The sequence below is a fragment of the Ostrinia nubilalis genome, chromosome 6 (assembly GCF_963855985.1).
Source record: "Ostrinia nubilalis chromosome 6, ilOstNubi1.1, whole genome shotgun sequence".
NCBI lineage: Eukaryota > Metazoa > Arthropoda > Insecta > Lepidoptera > Crambidae > Ostrinia > Ostrinia nubilalis.
This window is the reverse complement of record NC_087093.1, coordinates 7,485,601-7,506,509: the sequence shown is the minus strand read 5'-3', so window position 1 is coordinate 7,506,509 and position 20,909 is coordinate 7,485,601. Positions and strand designations below refer to the sequence as shown.

Sequence of the window (20,909 nt, the reverse complement as noted above, 5' to 3'; positions counted from 1 at the left end):
AGATAAAAAAGGAGGCCACACTTGGAACAACAACTTGAGTCAAATACCTACTTATCTCTATCTCGCTCTCTGTGGGCCGACCTCTCTTTTTAATGTGGACTGTAGTATTGCTATCTTCTTATTGAATGAAATCACCTAGTAAATTCTTCGAAATTCTAACCAAATCAGAAGTTAAACAAATAAATAATTAAATATTTGCACTACGATTACCTAGTTAAATTAAAAATCACAAAATTGTCGGCCGTTTAGGCTTAATGAGTTGGCGAATCAGGAAATTACAATCCCAATTCCTGGGAAATCGGTACCATGTGGCAACATCGGCCCAATCCGGCCCATCATGGCGGTTGTTTACTATTTTGTTTATTATGCAGTTAATTTCGTTTGAGATTTTTTACAGGACATCATCATTGTTTTATCACAAGAAATGTTGCAAAATTTTTTAGTGCGTGGTTGCGGTAGTACGTGCCACGTGGTGTCCTGGAAATGACTTAAGATTCCACGCGTAAGTGTAAATTTCGTGATTTCCGACATTGGATCATTGTAAACATTTTTCACAGTAATTTCTTCCTAAAACGTTTTACCAGTATTTACACTTATCATTTAATGATACCTATGTCAAGAAATAAAGTTTTTACATTGAGTTTCATTGACTTTTAGCAAATTTTTATTTTTTGTTTATTTTGAAAGAGAGAGTCTGCCCACAGAGAGCGAGATAGTGATACAAAGGTTGTGCTTCAAGTAGGTATTCGGAGTGTGGCCTCCATTTTTATCTATAGCTTCATGCTTGAAGCACAACCATGAAACTATAACATTGGTTCAGTCTATTGGTATTACTATCTCATTGGTTGGAGGCGTTTGGCCGAAAATAGCATTGTTAGCGCTATTAAGAGAAAGGGCACATTTTCAAAAAAAACAGTGGAGTGGGGATGAAAATCATGCATACCTATTTCATCCCCACAACCCCACTGTTCTTTGACTTGACTTGGTTAACTTTCGCGCAGTCGCAGTAAAATCCACCAAAATGGCGTTCGTTTAGTGGTATAGGTGTACCAGAATCTCATGGCAAATAGGGAAAATAAACTTTGTTGAGAGCAATACTGGGGAAATTAGAATAAACGATCTTGATACTGTTTAATTTTTATGACTTTAGTATTAATGAACATGAAGTACGAATATACATTTTAGGTTGGTATGTGTATGAAGAATGTTGTTATACATCGGGTTTTTAACATAGGAAAATGTCTTGAAAAATTAATAAATCGTATATTACTTTAAGTAGGTAACTAATTTTAGTATGCATCATAGTACTTATAACTTATCACTTCATTCAGAACTAGAAAACGATTATAAGAACTCCACTTGCATTTCTTGTTCTTCAATAGATCAAGATAAAGAGGTATTGTAAATAAATTGCTCTTCCAGCATTTAAAAAAACATTATATTTCTCTGAATGGGATTAAAATATAGACCAGAACTAAAAAGACGGTGAAGTTTTTTTTGAAATCCATCAAGAAATGTCTGAGAAATTAATTATTTAAATTACCTATATATTTTCGCGTGGAACTGAAACATAGGCGGTGCCGTTCTTTTTGTATATGGGTCTGGGATATTTTTAAAAAAAGGTTACAAAATTTTACTAAGAAAGAATCTTGAGTGACCCTAGCTGAAAAATTAAAAACTGCTAGATTTAAAAAAAAATGGATCTGTCAACAGCACTGGACCAGAGGGGTGATTTACTGTTTATACTCCAAATTTTTATGAGTTTTACTTATATTTATTTCAAGTTTATTTAAAAGAAAAAAATTGGAAACTTTTCCATTATTCAATCTTGCTTGATAAAATCTTTTTCAATTTTCTTTACATGGACATAACATTTTGACCATTCTTCTATACCAATTTGTGAGATACACCTGAAAATCCCGATAAAGTAGCTATTAAGCTCCTTCTGACGCAGTTGAGTAATAAACTAAATGTATCAAAACATTTTAGTTCAACTTACTGTCAACTCGACGACGCGCTTTAAAATCAAAGATTGACTTTGAATTATGCCATATTTTACAATTCACATTGAAAACAATATGAATTGCTTGAGCTTTTTCGACTTTTACATAAAAATAACAAATAGTCAAGACGAGATTACAAAATTTTTGCAGCGGCTGACAGATTTCATAATTTTCTTTGACAGGTGACAATAAAGCCATAGACAATTGCCATATGAAAAACACACTTTTCCAATATTTTCGTTTGCCATGAGATTCTGGTAGACCTATATTTTATGTGCTATCACTGCTAAAAAAAGGGAAAACGTCAATGTCCTCGCCGAAAACATGCTAAAGTTTTCGGCGGTTGCCATGGCGCCGCATAGAGGAATTGTCGTTAATTCCTTTATGTGGCGCCATGGCGATCGCCATTTTCCTAACATTTTTTTAACAAATTCTATTTTCGCCCAAACGCTCCCATTGGTTGAGTTCGGTAATTTTTCCCGCTTATTTTAATGTCAATCCGACGGCGGAACCAAAGAAGAACAGCAGGTGCTCGACGAACTGGATTGAAATCTTGTCTTCTAGGCTTTGTTCCTGGAAAAAGACGCTTGCATTTGATTTAAGTTTAATTATAAAGTATTCAAGTAATTGACACGTTATAATTATGGTGGGAAAGACAAATAAACTTTACGTTCTGAAGAGAGGTAAGCAAAGCTGATGTAACCAAATGAAATAGTTTTTTGTTACTACTTATAACTGTAGAAAATTTCATTAAAATATTATCTAAACCACTTTTTACTTGACTTCAATCCGTTACAAGCATAATAACTTTAATGATTACCTACGGGGCCAGAAATAAAAAGTGGGTTCTATTTGTATTTTGTATAGCCCGAAACCGGACATAATATAATTCTGAGTGAGTTTAAAGAAGTGTTTTAGATTAATAGTGGTTAGAAACAACAAAATGTAAAATCTAATTTTCAGGAGGTAGAATGGAGGAGGTTCATATAGACAAGATTACATCAAGAATCAAAAAGCTTTGCTATGGATTAAATATGGATTTTGTGGATCCTGTGAGTATTTCTTTTATATCAAGTCTGATTTCACTGAATGCAAAGTAATACTTATAAGAATCTTTTATAAACTTTATTCCTGATGCATATTCCCTAATTATGAAGTCACATAGTAGTTTGTATATGACCATAAAATTGTGAACTCTTGTCAGCCTATAATCTGACTTAATTAGATAACGATGATTAGACAGGTACAAAGTCACAGGCACAGCTAGTTGTATCATAAAATATAGCAATACCTACCTATACAACATTTATGATATGGGAACAAAAGCCTTTACTATTCATCATATAAACCCCACGAGCTGGGGAATCCCCATGTTATACCTGAATGTGAGATAAAATAGCGAAATTATAACTGCTGCAATCATTCAGGCAGTACTTAGCTTCCTTTTGTTTTTCCCCTTGATTTTTTATACAATGCTTATAAAACATCTAAAATGCTTATAAAAGATTGCAGATTCAAGATTTTCCAAACATAAAGCAGCCTAGTTTCCAGGTTTTTTTATAAGATTTTAACCCTTGTTTCTCTACTTAAAAGTTCCCAGGTTTTTATCTTGAACAAAATGAACTTTTTGTTTTACAGGTATCCATAACATTAAAAGTCATTAATGGAATATATTCCGGGGTAACCACCGTTGAATTAGACAACTTAGCTGCTGAAACTGCAGCAACAATGACTACGGATCACCCAGATTATGCCCTGTTAGCTGCACGTTTAGCTATATCTAACTTGCACAAAGAAACAAAAAAACACTTTTCAGGTTAGTTTAATTCATTAGAAAATTGTTAGCCTATGACAGCAAAGAATATGCTTTTAAATATTGCTGCAAAAAATCACAATGTGTAAGGGCCCTTATATGTATATGTTTATCTGATACTCATGATGGTCTGTATAACATTTATGTTCTTTTTTGTAGATGTAATGACAGATTTATACAACATTGTAAATCCACATACAAAAAAAAGAGCTCCTATGATATCGGATTTTCACTATGACATCATTATGAAAAACAAGGAAAGATTGGATTCGGCTATTGTATATGACAGAGATTTTAAATACAACTACTTCGGCTTCAAAACTTTAGAACGGTCTTATCTATTGAAGATAAATAATAAGGTAACTAACAGCTAAAATAATCTGGTGTTACTTTATTATCAGCAAGAAACTATTTTAAATTTTACAGGTAAAGTTTTAGTTGCCTTAGTAGTTCATGATGCCAAGCTTTGGTAAGAGTTTATTTTCATACAATAATAAAAAATATATAAGTAAGTCAACAGCACATCAGACTACATTTTTCTTTGTTACTTGATGATTTATGATGCTATGCTACCGTGTATAACATATCAGTTAAAGTTTGGTGGTGCAACTCAGCTGTATAAACTTATTCAACTAGCTAATTAATTATATCAATGTCAAAATTCTTGGCAGTGTAACTTGTTTACGAAAGTTTCCTTACTTTCCCTTCTTTTCTTTACACATTTATTCCCTGAAATTATAAATATTCCCTTTCCACATTGGTATACAGTGTGAGTCACGTTAAAGTGTACATATGAAAATAGATGAAACTATTGACAAAAAAGAGGTCAAATTTTTTTTTTTTACAATTTTTTTTCTTCCCATTATTTATTGTAAAGAAAACGTAATAACTTTTAAACTAAGCGGTATATCCTGATAAAATAAAAACAGTAATAAAGTTAAATAAGAGGCGATACTAAAAAAATACATAAATTACACAAAAAATGCCAACAAATAATAAAAAATGATACTTTTTGAATAAAATCTGCTTTTAAATTCGTGATTTTTTGGTTATTTGATAAATTTCTCCAAAAATTGCCCCTATAACAGGTGGTTTTTATTACTTTGTATTATTCTCTATAGTATTATCTTTGTAAAACCAAAAATCGCATGTCTCTATCCCTACCACAACATTTGCTATGATCGTTTGAACAAAGGCCTTCCACAACATTATTCTCCGCTACAGGTAGAGACAATTTTAATTTTAACTAAAATGCTTATTTTACTTCAAAATCTTTTGATTTTATTTGAAATCTAACTTGTCTTTATCAAAATTACAAATCTAGAGCCATTTTTAGTTTCGTTGTTAACGAAGGGTTGAATAGCGCGCTCGGAGAGGCTTAATTCAAACGATCATTGCAAACATTGTGATAGGGATAGAGACATGCGATTTTTGGTTTTACGAAGGTAATACGATAGAGAATAATACAAAGTAATAAAAACCACTGGTTATAGGGGCATTTTTTGGAGAAATTTATCAAATAACCAAAAAAACACGAATTTAAAAGCAGATTTTTTTTCAAAAAGTGTCATTTTTTATTATTTGTTGGGCTTTTTTGTGTATCTTATGTATTTTTTTAGTATTGCCTGTTATTTAGCATTATTACTGTTTTTATTTTTAAGGATATACCTCTAAGCGGTTAAAAGTTATTAGCTACGTTTTCTTTACAATAAGTAATTGGAAGAAAAAAAAATCTATTAAAAATTAAAAAAAATCTCAAATATTTTTTGACCTCTTTTTTGTCGATAAAAATAGGTCTAGTTTCATCTATTTTCATATGTACACTTTAACGTGACTCTCACTGTATAGATAAGATTTTTCCATAGACAAATAGAATTCATGATTATACTATACATAGATATTCACACTTAATAAGATAATAATTCGCGATAAAGTCAGTAACTCAAGAGACCACCTTCATCATCTTTATTTTAAGTACCTATCACCTAGTCTTAAAGAAACACTCATAGGGTGATTTTGCAAACAGTTAGTGATGTCAAAATGTTTAATTTATGAAGTATTTTTCGAAAAAAAAAAAAATTTTTAAGATACTGTCGCAGGTGCTGGTGCCACGGGTGATTCTTAAGTTTTAAGGCTTCCACAGACCAAACGCGGGGCAGTAGCAGCGCAGTTTGAGTGCGGGCCCGCGCAAGTTGTAATACAAGAAACTCTTTGAAGTGTGTCACACCAAATTTGAACGCGGGCCCGCGCTCCAACTGCGCCGCACTGCAACTGCCGAACGACAAACGAGGCGGCGCGGGTGCGGGACAGAAGCGGCGCGAGCGCGGACCCGCGCTGTTGGCTGTTGTTGGCATGACTGGCATGACACACCGGACGCAGGGCGGTAGCAGCGCGTTGAAAGCGGTTTTCGAATATTTAAATTTTTGACAACCGCCCGCGTTGCAACTGCTTTGAAACTGGCCTGCTTTCAGTGTGCCTCAGCCGCGCTACAACTGACCCGCACTGCTTCTGACCCGCGTTTGGTCTGTGGAAGCCTTTAAGGCTTATTTTCGCGCACCATAATGTCTAATAAACTTTGCAGTTACAGTTAACTGACGTATTTTTAACAAAGTTAGCCTAGGCGCAAACCATCGATTTTTCGTCGGCCGATAGTTTAGTCGGGCACATGGGTCGGGCAGTTGATCAGTATGGGCATGTATGGAAGTGCGCACATTACACCGATTTCATTTGACCGATTCTTCATCTACTATATAAAAATAAGTCGGGTTTTCCTCCCTGACGCTATAACTCCAGAACGCACGAACCGATTTCCACAGTTTTGCATTCGTTGGAAAGGTCTCGGGCTCCGTGAGGTTTATAGCAAAGAAAATTCGGGAAAAGGGGGTAAAACAGGATCCACGCGTACGAAGTCCGGCCGGCCGGGCGGCCGCTAGTACAAATTAAAATCGGGCCCAACTATCGGCCAACTAAAAATCGGTGGTCTGCGCTTAGTCTAAATGTATGGCACACGCAGTGATTTTGAAACCGCATGCAGCTGATGAAAATAATTAAATATGAAAAAAAAAAATACTTTACGTAAATCGATTTACCGAGTCGCTCCTAAAAATAATCATACTGATAAATAGAAAGACAATAATTCCCCCAAGTTTATTAGGAAATATGCAAAACATTTAAGTAACATACTGTACTAAAATCGTCGCAGCATCCACTGAGCAAGTAATCACAGCAGCATCTGCAAGTTTTTGCTGAATTACCTACTAATTAGGGCTAAGCAAATTAAGTCCAGTTTCCTAGACATAAAACTTGATTTATTTTGGAATTTCTTTTTCAGGTAGCTGAACGACCACAACATATGCTGATGAGATGTGCTATTGGTATTCACGGTGAAGACATCGATGCCACTATAAACACTTATAATTTACTGTCGGAAAAATATTTCACCCATGCAAGCCCTACTTTGTTCGCTGCTGCGACACCTCGTCCTCAGTTGTCTTCTTGTTTCCTTGTAGCCATGAGAGATGATAGCATTGAAGGAATCTATGATACTTTGAAACAGTGTGCTTTAATATCGAAATCTGCTGGTGGTATTGGAGTTCATGTTCACTGTATAAGGGCAAAAGGATCATATATTGCTGGAACAAATGGTGTGTCAAACGGACTTGTTCCGATGCTTAGAGTTTACAACAACACTGCTCGGTACGTCGATCAGGGTGGTAACAAACGTCCTGGTGCTTTTGCTGTGTACTTAGAACCGTGGCACGCAGACATATTCGAATTTTTAGACTTGAAAAAGAATACTGGAAAGGAAGAAACACGTGCTAGGGAACTATTTTACGCTTTGTGGATACCAGATTTATTCATGAAGAGAGTAGAAAAAAATGAAGATTGGAGTCTGATGTGTCCACATGACTGTCCTGGCTTAGCCGATTGTTGGGGAGAGGAATTCGAAACATTATACACAAAATATGAACAAGAAAAACGATTCATGAAACAAGTAAAAGCTCAAATTTTGTGGAAGGCCATTATTGAGGCACAAGTCGAGACGGGAACCCCATATATGCTGTACAAAGATGCATGCAACAGAAAAAGTAATCAAAAGAACTTGGGAACCATCAAATGCAGCAATTTATGTACAGAAATCGTGGAATATACATCAGCAGATGAAATAGCAGTATGTAACCTGGCTTCAATTGCATTAAACATGTTTGTGAATGATGATAAAACATATGATTTTATGAAATTAAAAGAAGTTACAAAAACCATTACCCAAAATTTGAATAAAATTATAGATGTCAACTTTTATCCTGTCCCAGAGGCAAGAAAATCTAATATGAGGCACAGGCCTATCGGTATAGGTGTTCAAGGGTTAGCTGATGCTTTTGTTTTGATGCGCATTCCATACGAAAGTGAAAAAGCCATTAAGTTAAATCAACAAATATTTGAAACTATTTACTACGGAGCCTTAGAAGCTAGTTGCGAATTAGCTGAGAAACATGGAGTTTATGAAACCTATTCAGGAAGTCCTGCCAGCCAAGGCATATTACAATATGATATGTGGGATAAAACGCCTTCTGACCTTTGGGATTGGTCGTCACTTAAAGATAAAATTGCGAAACATGGTCTCAGAAATTCATTGCTATTAGCTCCAATGCCAACAGCATCTACTGCTCAAATCCTTGGCAATAATGAATCTTTCGAACCCTTTACATCCAACATATATCAAAGAAGAGTGTTGTCTGGAGAATTTCAAGTTGTTAATCATCATTTACTACGTGATTTAACTGAGGCTGAATTGTGGGATGAAGATATGAAGAATTTAATTATTCATAACAATGGATCTATTCAAGAAATAGAAGCTATTCCCAAAGACATTCGAGATTTATATAAAACAGTTTGGGAGATATCTGTAAAAACAACAATTCAGATGGCTGCAGATAGAGGTGCATTCATCGATCAGAGTCAGTCATTTAATATACATGTTGCTAAGCCAAATTATGGAAAATTAACATCTATACATTTTTATGCATGGAAATTGGGGCTCAAAACCGGCATGTACTATTTGCGAACGAAACCCGCTGCAAATGCCATTCAATTTACTGTTGACAAAGCTAAAGTTAAGAATACAGCACAAAATGGTAAGCCTGAAATAGATGAAAATATGGCAGCAATTACTTGCTCCTTGCAAAACAAAGACGAATGTTTAAGTTGTGGATCATAATTTTGTCGCTTTTACATGCATTAGTAACGTAAATTGAAATAAGATTAAATCACAGTTGGCTAAGTTTTAACGATATCAATTAGTACTAGTATTTAAGTTTTTGGTCATTGTGCCACTTTTTAAAATGGATCACTAATATCTATCTTGGGAGAGCAAAAGTTACTTGAGGATCGACTATATGAAAACTATGGGGTGTAATGGGTCATCATCAGGGTGTGAGTTTACATCAAACGTATTTGATATCGAGTGCGTCAAAAAATTACATATGTATGACGGATTGTAGAGCGTCCCTAGCGGATACTTTCAAAAACTAAAATCTTCATAGATTTTTTGACGCACTCGATATCGAATTCGTTTGATGTAAACTCACACTAAGCCCCATGAATTTGTAATGTCTCCGATTCATTTGCGTTTGATCTCCAGTCGCGCCCGACTTCCGGTCCAGTTTAATTTCAGCTTATATGCAATTCGGTATCGCGGTAAAGTTCACGCGCTAACAAAGACGAAATAACAATTTTTTTAAACTAAAATTACTTAAACAGCAAATTTTCGTGAAGCGTTTGAGAAAAAGTTACTTTCTGTCAGCTTTTACGTAAAGACGCAGCGGCGCTTAGTTTATCCTCATGTTTCATATACAGGGTGTTAGGTAAATGGGTATATGAGCCGACACTAGCCCATGTTAACATGGGCATATAAATGGTATGGTGAAGTCAGAAATTTGATATCATCATTTTATTTTTTTTAATCTCCATACAAAATAAATTTGATAAAATCCGATTTGTATGAAAATTAAAATAATTAAAATGAAGATATCAATTTTCTGACTTCATCATACCATTTATATGACCATGTTAACATGGGCTAATGTCGGCTCATATACCCATATACCTAACACCCTGTATAGTCTATCCTTTAGTAAAATATCTAATAATAATTGAGCGGAGCAGATTTAATCGTAATTTATATGTGTTTTGTCAATGCAGAGATATTTTTTCACGATAGAAGCACCGCGCTGAGGGTAGATTATTATTAATTAATGCTAATAAGGCAATAGGTCTTCTTCCGTGAAAATGTCTTCAATCTTAATTATGCTTTATTATGTAAAACAAAATAAATATGTCAATTTTAAATAAAAATAAATTGTTTTATTTATAAAATTGATTCCCATGTATGTACAAACTCCCACACTGTTAACTATCCGTTTCCGTTTTTGCTCTCGCTCTAATCAAATGGCGATTCTTTGCGATAGAACGAGATGACATGACTTTCAATAGGCAATTAACACTGTTGGCGATAGTACATACTGAAACAAAAATTAATTATTTTTTATTATTGTACTTGCGGTTCTTTCTTGCGGTTAAATTCACAACTACCTAGTCCGTTCTCTTAGGGTGAAAGTATGGGGATAGGAAAGGACTTTGTGATACCGGCATCTCGCATTTTTAATATTAGTATAGATAATTTATGACGATCTGTGACAAACTCTAAGGACAAACTAAATTTCACGCGGGTGAAGCCGCGGGCAAGTCATTGGCAAAAGCTAGTCCTTAATAAACCTTCAGTGTACCTATTACTTTTTGATCTATCCTGCTATCAAGAGTGCGGGTAATGTTTTGCGCGGGTGCTGATCGATGATGACATTTTTTTTTAAGATTATTAAATTAGCAATTTGTATTGCCCAAATTACTAATAGTCCCATTAACCCCTCGTGTTAAGCTAAATAAACTTGTGTTACGACTACGAGTGGGCTCACCACAAGTCGAGCGGCGGTGGGATTCGAACCCGCGATCTTCGGATCTCGAGTCGGCCACTCCGACCCCTTCACCGTTCGGCTATCGTGGCTATAATAAAAAATTGGGGCGTTAGGCCGAAAACAGAAATTGTAAGAAATATGGCGCGATCGCCATGGCAATCGCCGAAAACTTTATCATGTTTTTAGCGAGGACACGTTTGCTAACTTCAATAATGACATTTTCCATACATTTTTTCAGCAGTGATATTATTACCGCTAAACAAACGCCATTTTTTTTACGCTAAGAATTCTATTTTCTGCCAAACGCCCCCAATATTATTGTCTGTCACGTACTCTGTGGTCTGTCACGTCAGTCACCTGTCATTGCGTGCGGGTGAAAACTTTGGTGTAAACAAACAGTTTTTTTTCGAAGTTTCACCACCTCCCTGCAATTTAATAAACGTTACTACTGAAAGAAATATTACACATTTGAGGCAATTTGAAAGGTCAATACAGAATGTTGCAATTATGATCTCAATTATAGCAACAATTATTAATTCAGTGGCGGATACCATTGTTAAAGTATTTTATATTGTGTCATATATAGGAAAACTAATAGTTGCGACTGCTGCAGGCATTGCAAATGCTATAAACAATGTTTTTGCAAGTTTGGCGTTACTCCTGCAAATAGTTTATGAAGATAACCTTAAAATAGTTACAGAAGATATACCGAATTTGGTTCAACATTCTGTCGATACCTGTGACAGCCAGATTCATTATGTTTTAAGTTGTTTGGGATTACTGTTTAATGATGTCAACTATAAGATTGGGGTAGTACTTGGAACATTTCTAAGCATTTTCGATGCAATCATGAAAGTAGTAAGTGAAGTCTTATTCTTACTGAAAGATGCTGCCATATTTGTGGGCAATACCCTGTGGCTGATTATAACTTTCCTACCGTTACAAGTTCCACTACTCTTACAAATTGGTTTTGGGTTTGTCAAAAATGCAGTGTGTGATGCCATTGTGGATTCTTACATGGCATTACTAAAATTGACCAACTTCATGACAGACGTGCCTCTGGAGTCATTCCTTGGTATTGTGAGTGGTATCATATTAGTTCGTCTCTGTGTACATTTTAGAAGTACGATTATTTCACAAATGATAGACCTTCACTGGTCAGTTATAAGAAAAATATTATATTTGTATTATACACTCTATAATTATGTGACTGATTCAGAAGTGAGGGTGATTGCACATATGGCAAATGGTCAGAGTATTGAAACCAGAGATTCTGATTTGAGTGTTAATAATGAAAATGAAGACAATGGAAGTGCAGATGCTTTGTGTATTATATGTCAGGAACGACAAAAGTGTGTGTTGACGTTACCTTGTCGTCATGTGTGTTTGTGTGCTGAATGTTGCAGAAGACTTTATGGATATCAAAGAACTTGTCCTATTTGCAGAACATTTATTTATCACTCTGTAACAGTGTACTTGTGATTTTTACAATTTTCCTATTAAACATTCCTTGCTTTGGATGATCTATAATTTTGCTTGTATAAAAATAGTTTGTTAGTGAGATTGTTGAATAAACTTTTTAATCTTTTTATTATTTTTAATTGCCACCAACACAGTAACTCACTGAAATACTTATGGGAATCACAGCAATATAGCCAATCCAAGAATTGTGTAGGTACAAATACAAAATTAAATAATTCAGTATTTTGATTACATAACATTTATTATAAATTATTATTGTAACAAATAAGTTTAAAGGTATCTTAATCTAGTTACTATAATCTTAATACAATCACATTAACTTCATATTTTTCTTTATTAGTGGTTTAACATATAGTTATTGGTTGGTAATTCTTCAACATTTGAGTTCCATCTAACCCTAGGGTTCATATTTATTTCCCTAAATGAAAGTGGTACATCTTTGAATATGTTGAGCATAAATACAGCTGTTGTGACAACTAAAAAACCACAACAGCATCCAGCAATATCCGCAGGTGACATGTAATGCCACTCTCTGAATAAAATGCCAGAAGCAATTATTACTAACACTGTGAACATGACATAGTATACAGGAGTAACAACACTTGTATTAAATATGTCGAGAGATTTATTTAAATAGTTCATTTGAACCATTATGCAAAAAATTGACCCAGCTAACAACACCCAAAACATAAAATGGGAAAAAACATTTAATTTGCCATGAATACTTTCTTTTATACCTAAGGCAACAGCTTTACAAAATACCACTGTCAAACTACCAACTGATGAACACATTAATAAATATACTAAAACATTAGAATTACCAAATCTGGGAACAAATATTACCTTAACAAATAGACTCATCACAATTATAGTTGCTACATAAATCAAGAACAAATAGTCACAAAGTTTGTCTGCTAGTTCTGAGAATGTCTTTACCTCTTCTGATTTGGGTGAATGTAAAATAAATATCACTGATCCAATAATGCACAGAAAGCAGCTGATCTGTAAATAATAGGGAGTATCAATTACTTTATGCTATTACTTTATATTTATGTTACAGTACTAATCTACTATAAAAATGTAACTCACTTTTGCAATCACATTAAGCTTTTCATTGAGAAATCTGGATGATAGAATTGCCGTCACAATAATACTTAAGGCACCCAATGGGGTGACTAGAGCTGCTGGAGCAAATGCATATGCCAATAGATTTGCTGCCTCCCCAACACCCACTGAAATACCAAAACAACAATCATGTACATATTAAAACTTAGATTAATTTAATCTATAAATTAGATAAATTCAAGTACTTACTAGTCAATAAACCTAACCACCACATCCATTGCTTAAGGTACCCATATCCTCCAGCTGAAGCTCTGACATTACCTGATGCATTAATTTTTCTTAAAGCTATCTTTTTTATGATAAAACTTGAACCTATAAATAAGCTAGAACTTATTGCAAGGGCTAATCCTATAATGAAAGAAGTATTGTCATAGTCTTTCCCATCGATTATTATAGGAGAGGTCTTCATTATTAATTATTGTGCAACACATAGATAATAATATGTATTAAATTATCTGTTTAAATTCTTGACTCGTAACAATTTGGTAGCTACCTTTCTCAGTAAAAACTTCTTAACATTTTATAAATTTAATAAATTTTGAAGCTTGAAGAATTTTTATAACTTTGGCGTAAACATCGCAATCACATCCAATTAATTAATTCTGTATAAATTCACATCCAAAAAACTACTTTTACACTGACTTGACTTTAATTTGGATGGACAGCTGCTGGCTGGCTGACTGACAGGCCTGACAGCTGTCACCTTGAAAAACTGCGCAGAGCAAAAATAAATAAAAGTGATGGAAGTGAGGAGCAAGTACACTATGCGGCATGCCCGCGCGCACCGAAGTATGCGCGACCGCACGCGAGAGGGAACATGAAGCTAAAGATAAAAATGGAGAGCAGAGTTGGAACAAAAACTTGAGTCAAATACCTACTTATATCTATCTCGCTCTCTGCGGCCCTACCCCTACCTCTCTTTTTAGTGTGAACTGTAGTATTGCTATCTTCTGATTTAAATCTCCTTGTAAATTCTTCGAAATAGCCAATTCACTAACCAAATCAGAAGTTAAACAAATAAATAATTAATATTTGAAACTAAGATTACCTAGTTAAATAAAAAATCACAAAATTGTCGGCCATTTAGGCTTAATGTGTTGGCGAATCAGGGAATTACAATCCCAATTCCTGGGTAATCGGTACCATGTGGCAACATCCGCCCAATCCGGCCCATCATGGCGGTTGTTTACTAAACTCAACATCAAATAAACCGCACCTTCCGCGACGCGAACTTTAACGATTTTCTTCTGACACAATCATGGTGCCCCAACAATATTGGTGTTATTTGAAAGCCCAATAAATATCCTTAAAGAAAAACACATTTAATTTCTTAATAAATGATTAACATATACCATAAATGTGACTTGAAAAAATACCTCACTTTGGGCCCACCTATGGGATCAATTAGACCAATTTTTATGGTTATAAAACCAAATAATGATCACACGTGTCCTCTTTAACAGATGGAGAGCGATTAATCCCAACTTAACAGTTTTATAGCCATAAAAGTTGGCTCTAGCGTAACTACCTATTTTTTGAAGAAGTGACTCTGGATCCTTCTAAAGACACATTTTTGGGGTAAAAACCTTTCCTTTAATGAAATGGAGGTTAGAACTAGGCTTTTAAATGATTCCAATATTGGTGGGAAGTGGGGATGCATACGTTTGAAAATGCTTGTCGCGGGAGGTGCGATTTATTTGATGTCGAGTGTATTTTGTTTGTTAAGCACTTGTACTCATGGATGAAATTGTACTAGAAATGCCTCACTAAAGATTTGGCCGTAAGGATACTATCCGAAGCCGTTAAACCTGTTAGAAAAAAAAAAAAATTATTAAGCAGTTAATTTCGTTTGAGATTGTTTACAGGAAATAATCATTGTTTTATCACAAGAATTGGTGCAAAATTTTGTAGTGCGTGGTTGCGGTAGTACGTGGTGTCCTGGAAGTGACATAAGATTCCACGCGTAAGTGTTTATTTCGTGATTTCCGACATTGGATCATTGTAAACATTTTTCACATTTTTTACAGTAATTTCTTCCTAAAACGTTTTACCAGTAATTACACTTATCATTTTTAATGATACCTATGTCAAGAAATAAAGATTTTACATTGGTTTCATTGAATTTGAGCAATTTTATATTTTTTGTTTATTTAGAAAGAGCGAGTCTGCCCACAGAGAGCGAGATAGTGATACTTAGTTTGTGCTTCAAGTAGGTATTCGGAGTGTGGCCTCCATTTTTATCTGTAGCTTCATGAGAGGGAAGAAGAAAGTAACCGAAGCAGTGGTGTTCACACTATTACTTCTTGGCCAATTTCCCGCATAGTGTACTTGCGCCATGGGACCATGTGATGATGACTGACTGATTGGGGCTCCGGGCTCCGCCTTTTGAGTCACCAAAGATAACATTAAAATTGCGCAATTACGGTGATTCACGATCAGATAAAACGCGGACCACGACGTAGCCCCGATTTTCAGCTGGAATATGATTGATCAACGAACGAAATTCAGTTTTATAACAAATCGCGGTATCGTTTGGATAGCTAGTTCAAACGAAGCTAAAACGTGAACGGAGTGCAACTGTGGCCTGTGCTTTTATGTAAAAGCTGACAGAAAGCTACTTTTTCTTAAACGCAAGTAATTTTAATTTCAGAAATAAGGTGTTCTTTCGGACTTTTAAAGGAGATCATTTTAAGTGTAAAGTACGCTGATTGTTCTCTTCATCGTTATATCAAATACACATTTATCTATCTATCTATCTATATAAATGAAAATGAATTGATGTTCGTTAGTCTGATTAAAACTCGAGAACGGCTGGGCCGATTGAGCTGATTTTGGTTTTAAAATGTTTGTCGTTGTCCAGAGCCCCGATTACGGTAACTTTTATTAACGTCTACAATCCAGACGCGTTTCTGATTCTGCGATACGATTGGTCAAAACAGCTGACGTACGCTGTTGAACGACCAATCGTATCGTAGAATCGAGAAGCGTGTCTGGATTGTAGACGTTAAAAGTTACCGTAATCGGGGCTCAGGGTAGGTCTAAACGGTGAGCAAATACGCGCGCGATATTGTTTTTCTGTGACAGACAAAGTTCCACGCGGGCGAAGCCGCGGGCGGAAAGCTAGTAGTTCATAATTAGGTATACAACAAAATAAGTTTTCAAGCAATAAAAAGTTGATAAAAACTAAACAGCTGACAATCCAAGCGGCCATCTTGTGATTTATCTCTGCTAAACAAGGTCGATAGAGTGAATAAGCCTTGGGTAACTTCTCATACAACTTAATACACTGTTGTATATACAAGGTTTATGTCAAAAATATTTTTATTAGTAGTCTTCGATGTATAACAGTAGTTCAACAACTGTGTAACTTTTTATTAGTAGTTGTTTCGTCTTTGTTAGCGTGATACCGAATTGCACTTCAGCTGGAATGTAAATGAAGCATGACGATCGTGTGCCGTATGCGTGCTTGGAGATTTATATTATCTTTGGCGAAATGTGATTATCTATGTTGTGAGGATTGGTGACGTGTCAGAAATGTCACAAAATCTCAATGTCTGTCTTTCAATCGAAATCTTGTACCTTAAGACTAATTTTTAAAACAGAAACAATGCTAATAAAGGTGGCTTAAGTGCTAATAATTAAATCGAATATTTTGCTTGGTCCTTAATCTGAGCTAACTACCTCACGAAGTGTATGGTGTTGTGTTGTATCTGTTCAATGTTCAAGTATTTGATGAGGGAAGGTTTTAATAATTTCCTCTGTAAAGTTGTCCATAGAATGCAATGCTTCCTCGTCGTCGAAACATCGGAGGTGTGACTGATAGATCTGCTACGGATCTAGAGACTAATTTAGATACATACGATAAATTGGACAAAAAGGGATCTCAACAATCTAAATCGTACACACCTGTAACCAGCCATTACTATAACACGCAATCTGTGAATACCGCTGTTGAAGAAGATTACAAATTTGATTTCCTTCAGGAGTTTGTATTTGAATCAGTGATGGCAGCTCGAGATAGGACCAATGAATTTATTGCCACAGTTCGCAGTTTACAGGGTCGAACGTTATCCCGACCAGTTGTTAGAGATGAACGAAAAGCTGCAGTTCTCGAAACGTACTCTCAATTTATGAGTATGGCTAAAGTAATTAGCAAGAATATCACAAGTACATACACTAAACTGGAAAAACTTGCTATGTGTAAGTTGCATTATTTTTGTTTTGTATAATTGCTTACTTATTATACCTAATGAATCATCTGTACCTCATTGAACATTTACTTAATTGACTAAGCAGTGTGAATGTTAACTTTTAATTAACACCTGTTTAAAACTATGTTTTATTTCTTTCCAGTGGCCAAAAAAAAATCATTATTTGATGATCGACCCACTGAAATTCAAGAGTTAACATACATCATCAAGGGAGACCTCAGTTCTCTAAATCAACAGATAGCTAGATTGGGAGAAATGCCCAGGGGGAGACGCAGTATGCACAGTCATTCTTCTAGTGTAGTTGTTGCATTACAGTCTCGTCTAGCATCAATGAGCAGTCAATTCAAGCAGGTACAAATAAAATTCTTCTTTTAACAGTATCTAGGTTTAAGTACCTTAAGCAGCAGTAGCCACTAACAGGAGATTGGACAGTGTTCATTTATTTAATTCAAGATGTTATTAAGCTTTGCATAGAGTGGGAAACAGTTCTTACTTATTCTGGCATTAAAAAAAATCTGCCAATAAAATTGTAAATGCTATTAAATCTAAACAAATGCTTTCATTACTTTTAGGTTCTTGAGGTGAGGTCTGAAAACTTGAAGCATCAAAACAATAGACGTGAACAGTTCTCCAGAGTAGCACCAGTGGTGTCAGAAGTGCCAACATTGCTTCAGCAAGATGAAGTTAGTATTGATTTTGGAGATGCATCTACCAGCCTCCAGGCGCAAACACAACAACTAGCTCTAAGAGATGACACAGACTCATATGTTCAGCAACGAGCAGAGACTATGCATAATATTGAGAGCACCATAGTTGAGCTTGGTGGCATTTTTCAACAATTGGCACATATGGTAAAAGAACAAGATGAAGCTATTGGTAGAATTGATGCTAATATTCAAGAAGCAGAAATGAATGTAGAAGCTGGTCACAGAGAAATTCTAAAATATTTCCAGAGTGTAACAGGGAACAGAGCTCTTATGTTTAAAATTTTTGGTGTATTAATATTTTTTTTCATATTCTTTGTAGTAGTAATGGCATAAAATATAGCTCAAAGAGCTTTAGATCAATACAAATATATTATGTAGATATGTATTGTTATTTTTGGGCTGATACAATATAATGGTTACTTGAGTTTACTAGTATGACAACTACTCGTTCAACAATATGATAATGTTATGATGATATATAAAAATAATATATTAAGTATCTTGTTTTAAACTGTCATTTGCTTTTTTTTGTATGGGAGCCTAACTTTTCACCACTATCAATCAATCTCAGTGTATGTATGTACTTACTTAATTATTATCTTTCGTAAGAGACTTCGCCCGCGCCCTCATTAATAGACTATTTGTCATTTTTTGTTTGCATTGTAATTGAAAAAAGTAGTTAAATAAGTTTTACAAAACAGTGACTACTCTTGCTTGTATGTGTCGCCATACAAAATCTATGGGAGTCTCGTTTTTACAGTTTTGAAAGTGGTGTCAACACGTCTATTTCATAGTGACGCGCGCGTTTCTCCCTTTCTCAGAACTTTATTAATTTTAACTGAAGCAGGCAACATTTACTACGGCTTTATCAAACAGCGCGCGTGAAGAGGGGTGCTAGGCAACTGAGTATTTTTTTATTACGTTTGACGTTATCTTTGACGTTGACGTAGTCTTAGAAGCTGCTTCTAAGAAAAAAATAATCTTAGAAGCAGAGATACCTACCACTTGTTATACAAGGTGTCTCAAAAGAAAGTTTACATTTGATTAGTTATGTCAATCAGTAGCCTGGCTCTTGGGAATTTAGGTGCTATGGAGTATTTCTCGGGAACAGACCGCGCGTTGTCCTTACGAGAATTTTACTAAAATGGTTATTCTGCGACTGCAGCGCGTAGATTTCGCCACTTAAATGATGCTGCAAGCATTCTTCTTATTAGGAAATGGGCCAAAAAGTTTTAAGAGACCCGTACAACGCTGGAATAGTAAAAATCCGGGCAACTATGGTCATCAAAAACGGTAGAAAACGTGGAGAGTGTTAATCAGTCCGCTCGTGACGACCCGAACCCTTCAATTCGGAAGCGCACTAGTGCTTTCAATGTGCATAGATCATCATTACACCGCATTTTTCACAAAGACGTAAAACTACACTCCTACAAAAATCAATTGATGCAAGAGTTAAAGCCCCAAGAAACCAATCAGAGGCTGGTCATGTGAAATTTTCTTTGGAAAATTGATCTCCAGGAGCAGAGGCGGGGCAAGACCTAAATTTGATGTGGGCAAGACAGATTTCGCGAGGCCTTGTTCTGTGGCGACCTGAAGCATTGAGTTATAATGTACTACGTACTAGAGAAGACATGTCAACTAGACTGTTTCTGGCACGCAAACAGGTCCACGGACCGAAATTCAATTAGTATGTGCTCAGCGGTTGCTGTGACAACACGCTTGAGTGCAGTTTTGTTTTTTTAAATATGCCATCCTATAGACGAAAATACTGTTCAAATAACTCCAGATACATATTAAGTAAAAATCAAGGAATGACTTTTTACCATTAAGTTGTACATTTATGCACTTTAAAACACTAATTTAATTTTAATTTGTTAATTACAAGGCGGCAGCCATTTTACGAAAATTTCAAAGAATAAACATCGCAGAATTGACACTGACGCATAAATTAGTATACAAAAGGAAGGTTAATTTTTTTTTTTTTTTTTATGTGATAGGAGGCAAACGAGCAAACGGATCGCATACCGCAATAAAAAGATTTTTTAAAGATTATAAGCACTTTATATTGCACAAATTACTAATAGTCCCGTCCAGCCCCTTGTGTTAAGCTAAATAAGCTTGGGTTACGGGTGGGCTCACACAATAGTCGTGCGGCATCATGGATCAAACTTGTTTGAATCTCACTGCTGTTGTTCGTATGCGACTGGTTAGTTAGTAAATCACCCTAATTATTTACACCTAGCTCACGAGATAGGCTAAAATTATAATAATTTGTACAGTGTGTCTGGTCACCAGTGTCCGACCCGTTAGGGCGCAGTAATATGATCAATTTAATCGACAAATCCAGTATTAAAAAATTACAGCTATTTTAATTTTTTTAGTTTCTGAGTCCGGATGGATTCATTTATTTACCAAATCTACCGATGTACAGGACCTATGAGTATAAAAGTAGATTCGTTCGACAGCTGAAAAAGTAAGCAATACGTTGTCATTAAAAGCTTCCATTTAAATTTCTTAGAAACACTTGGTAAAAAAAATGATGCTTCTTTTTAGATTTTTCTATGTTACAAAAAACTAGAAAGTTTTACATTTTTAGA

General features: G+C 35.2%; 4 protein-coding genes across 5 annotated transcripts; 3 read left to right on the top strand and 1 right to left on the bottom strand.

Moving 5' to 3' along the window:
* The first annotated feature begins 2,481 nt into the window (after window positions 1–2,481).
* On the top strand, window positions 2,482–10,174 carry LOC135072511 (ribonucleoside-diphosphate reductase large subunit). The gene is made up of 5 exons (XM_063966451.1): window positions 2,482–2,686; window positions 2,967–3,055; window positions 3,642–3,819; window positions 3,976–4,175; window positions 7,148–10,174. The coding sequence occupies exons 1-5, from the start codon at window positions 2,647–2,649 to the stop codon at window positions 9,032–9,034; spliced, it is 2,394 nt and encodes a 797-aa protein (XP_063822521.1). The 5' UTR covers window positions 2,482–2,646; the 3' UTR covers window positions 9,035–10,174.
* Window positions 10,175–11,149: 975 nt separating this feature from the next.
* Window positions 11,150–12,376, top strand: LOC135072509 (uncharacterized). The gene has a single exon (XM_063966450.1). The coding sequence runs from the start codon at window positions 11,295–11,297 to the stop codon at window positions 12,267–12,269; it is 975 nt and encodes a 324-aa protein (XP_063822520.1). The 5' UTR covers window positions 11,150–11,294; the 3' UTR covers window positions 12,270–12,376.
* A 113-nt stretch (window positions 12,377–12,489) lies between these two features.
* LOC135072508 (magnesium transporter NIPA2) lies at window positions 12,490–14,097 on the bottom strand. The gene is made up of 3 exons (XM_063966449.1): window positions 13,584–14,097; window positions 13,359–13,501; window positions 12,490–13,271 (listed from the first exon to the last, which is right to left on the bottom strand). The coding sequence occupies exons 1-3, from the start codon at window positions 13,801–13,803 to the stop codon at window positions 12,606–12,608; spliced, it is 1,029 nt and encodes a 342-aa protein (XP_063822519.1). The 5' UTR covers window positions 13,804–14,097; the 3' UTR covers window positions 12,490–12,605.
* A 1,838-nt stretch (window positions 14,098–15,935) lies between these two features.
* On the top strand, window positions 15,936–18,827 carry LOC135072541 (syntaxin-5). 2 transcript variants are annotated; one of them, XM_063966494.1, is made up of 4 exons: window positions 15,936–16,024; window positions 17,161–17,594; window positions 17,748–17,956; window positions 18,178–18,827. In XM_063966494.1, the coding sequence occupies exons 2-4, from the start codon at window positions 17,177–17,179 to the stop codon at window positions 18,643–18,645; spliced, it is 1,095 nt and encodes a 364-aa protein (XP_063822564.1). In that variant the 5' UTR covers window positions 15,936–16,024; window positions 17,161–17,176; the 3' UTR covers window positions 18,646–18,827. The 2 variants fall into 2 exon arrangements, with proteins under 2 accessions (XP_063822564.1, XP_063822563.1); XM_063966493.1 differs by lacking the exon at window positions 15,936–16,024 and having other exon boundaries at window positions 16,789–17,594.
* Window positions 18,828–20,909: the final 2,082 nt, after the last annotated feature.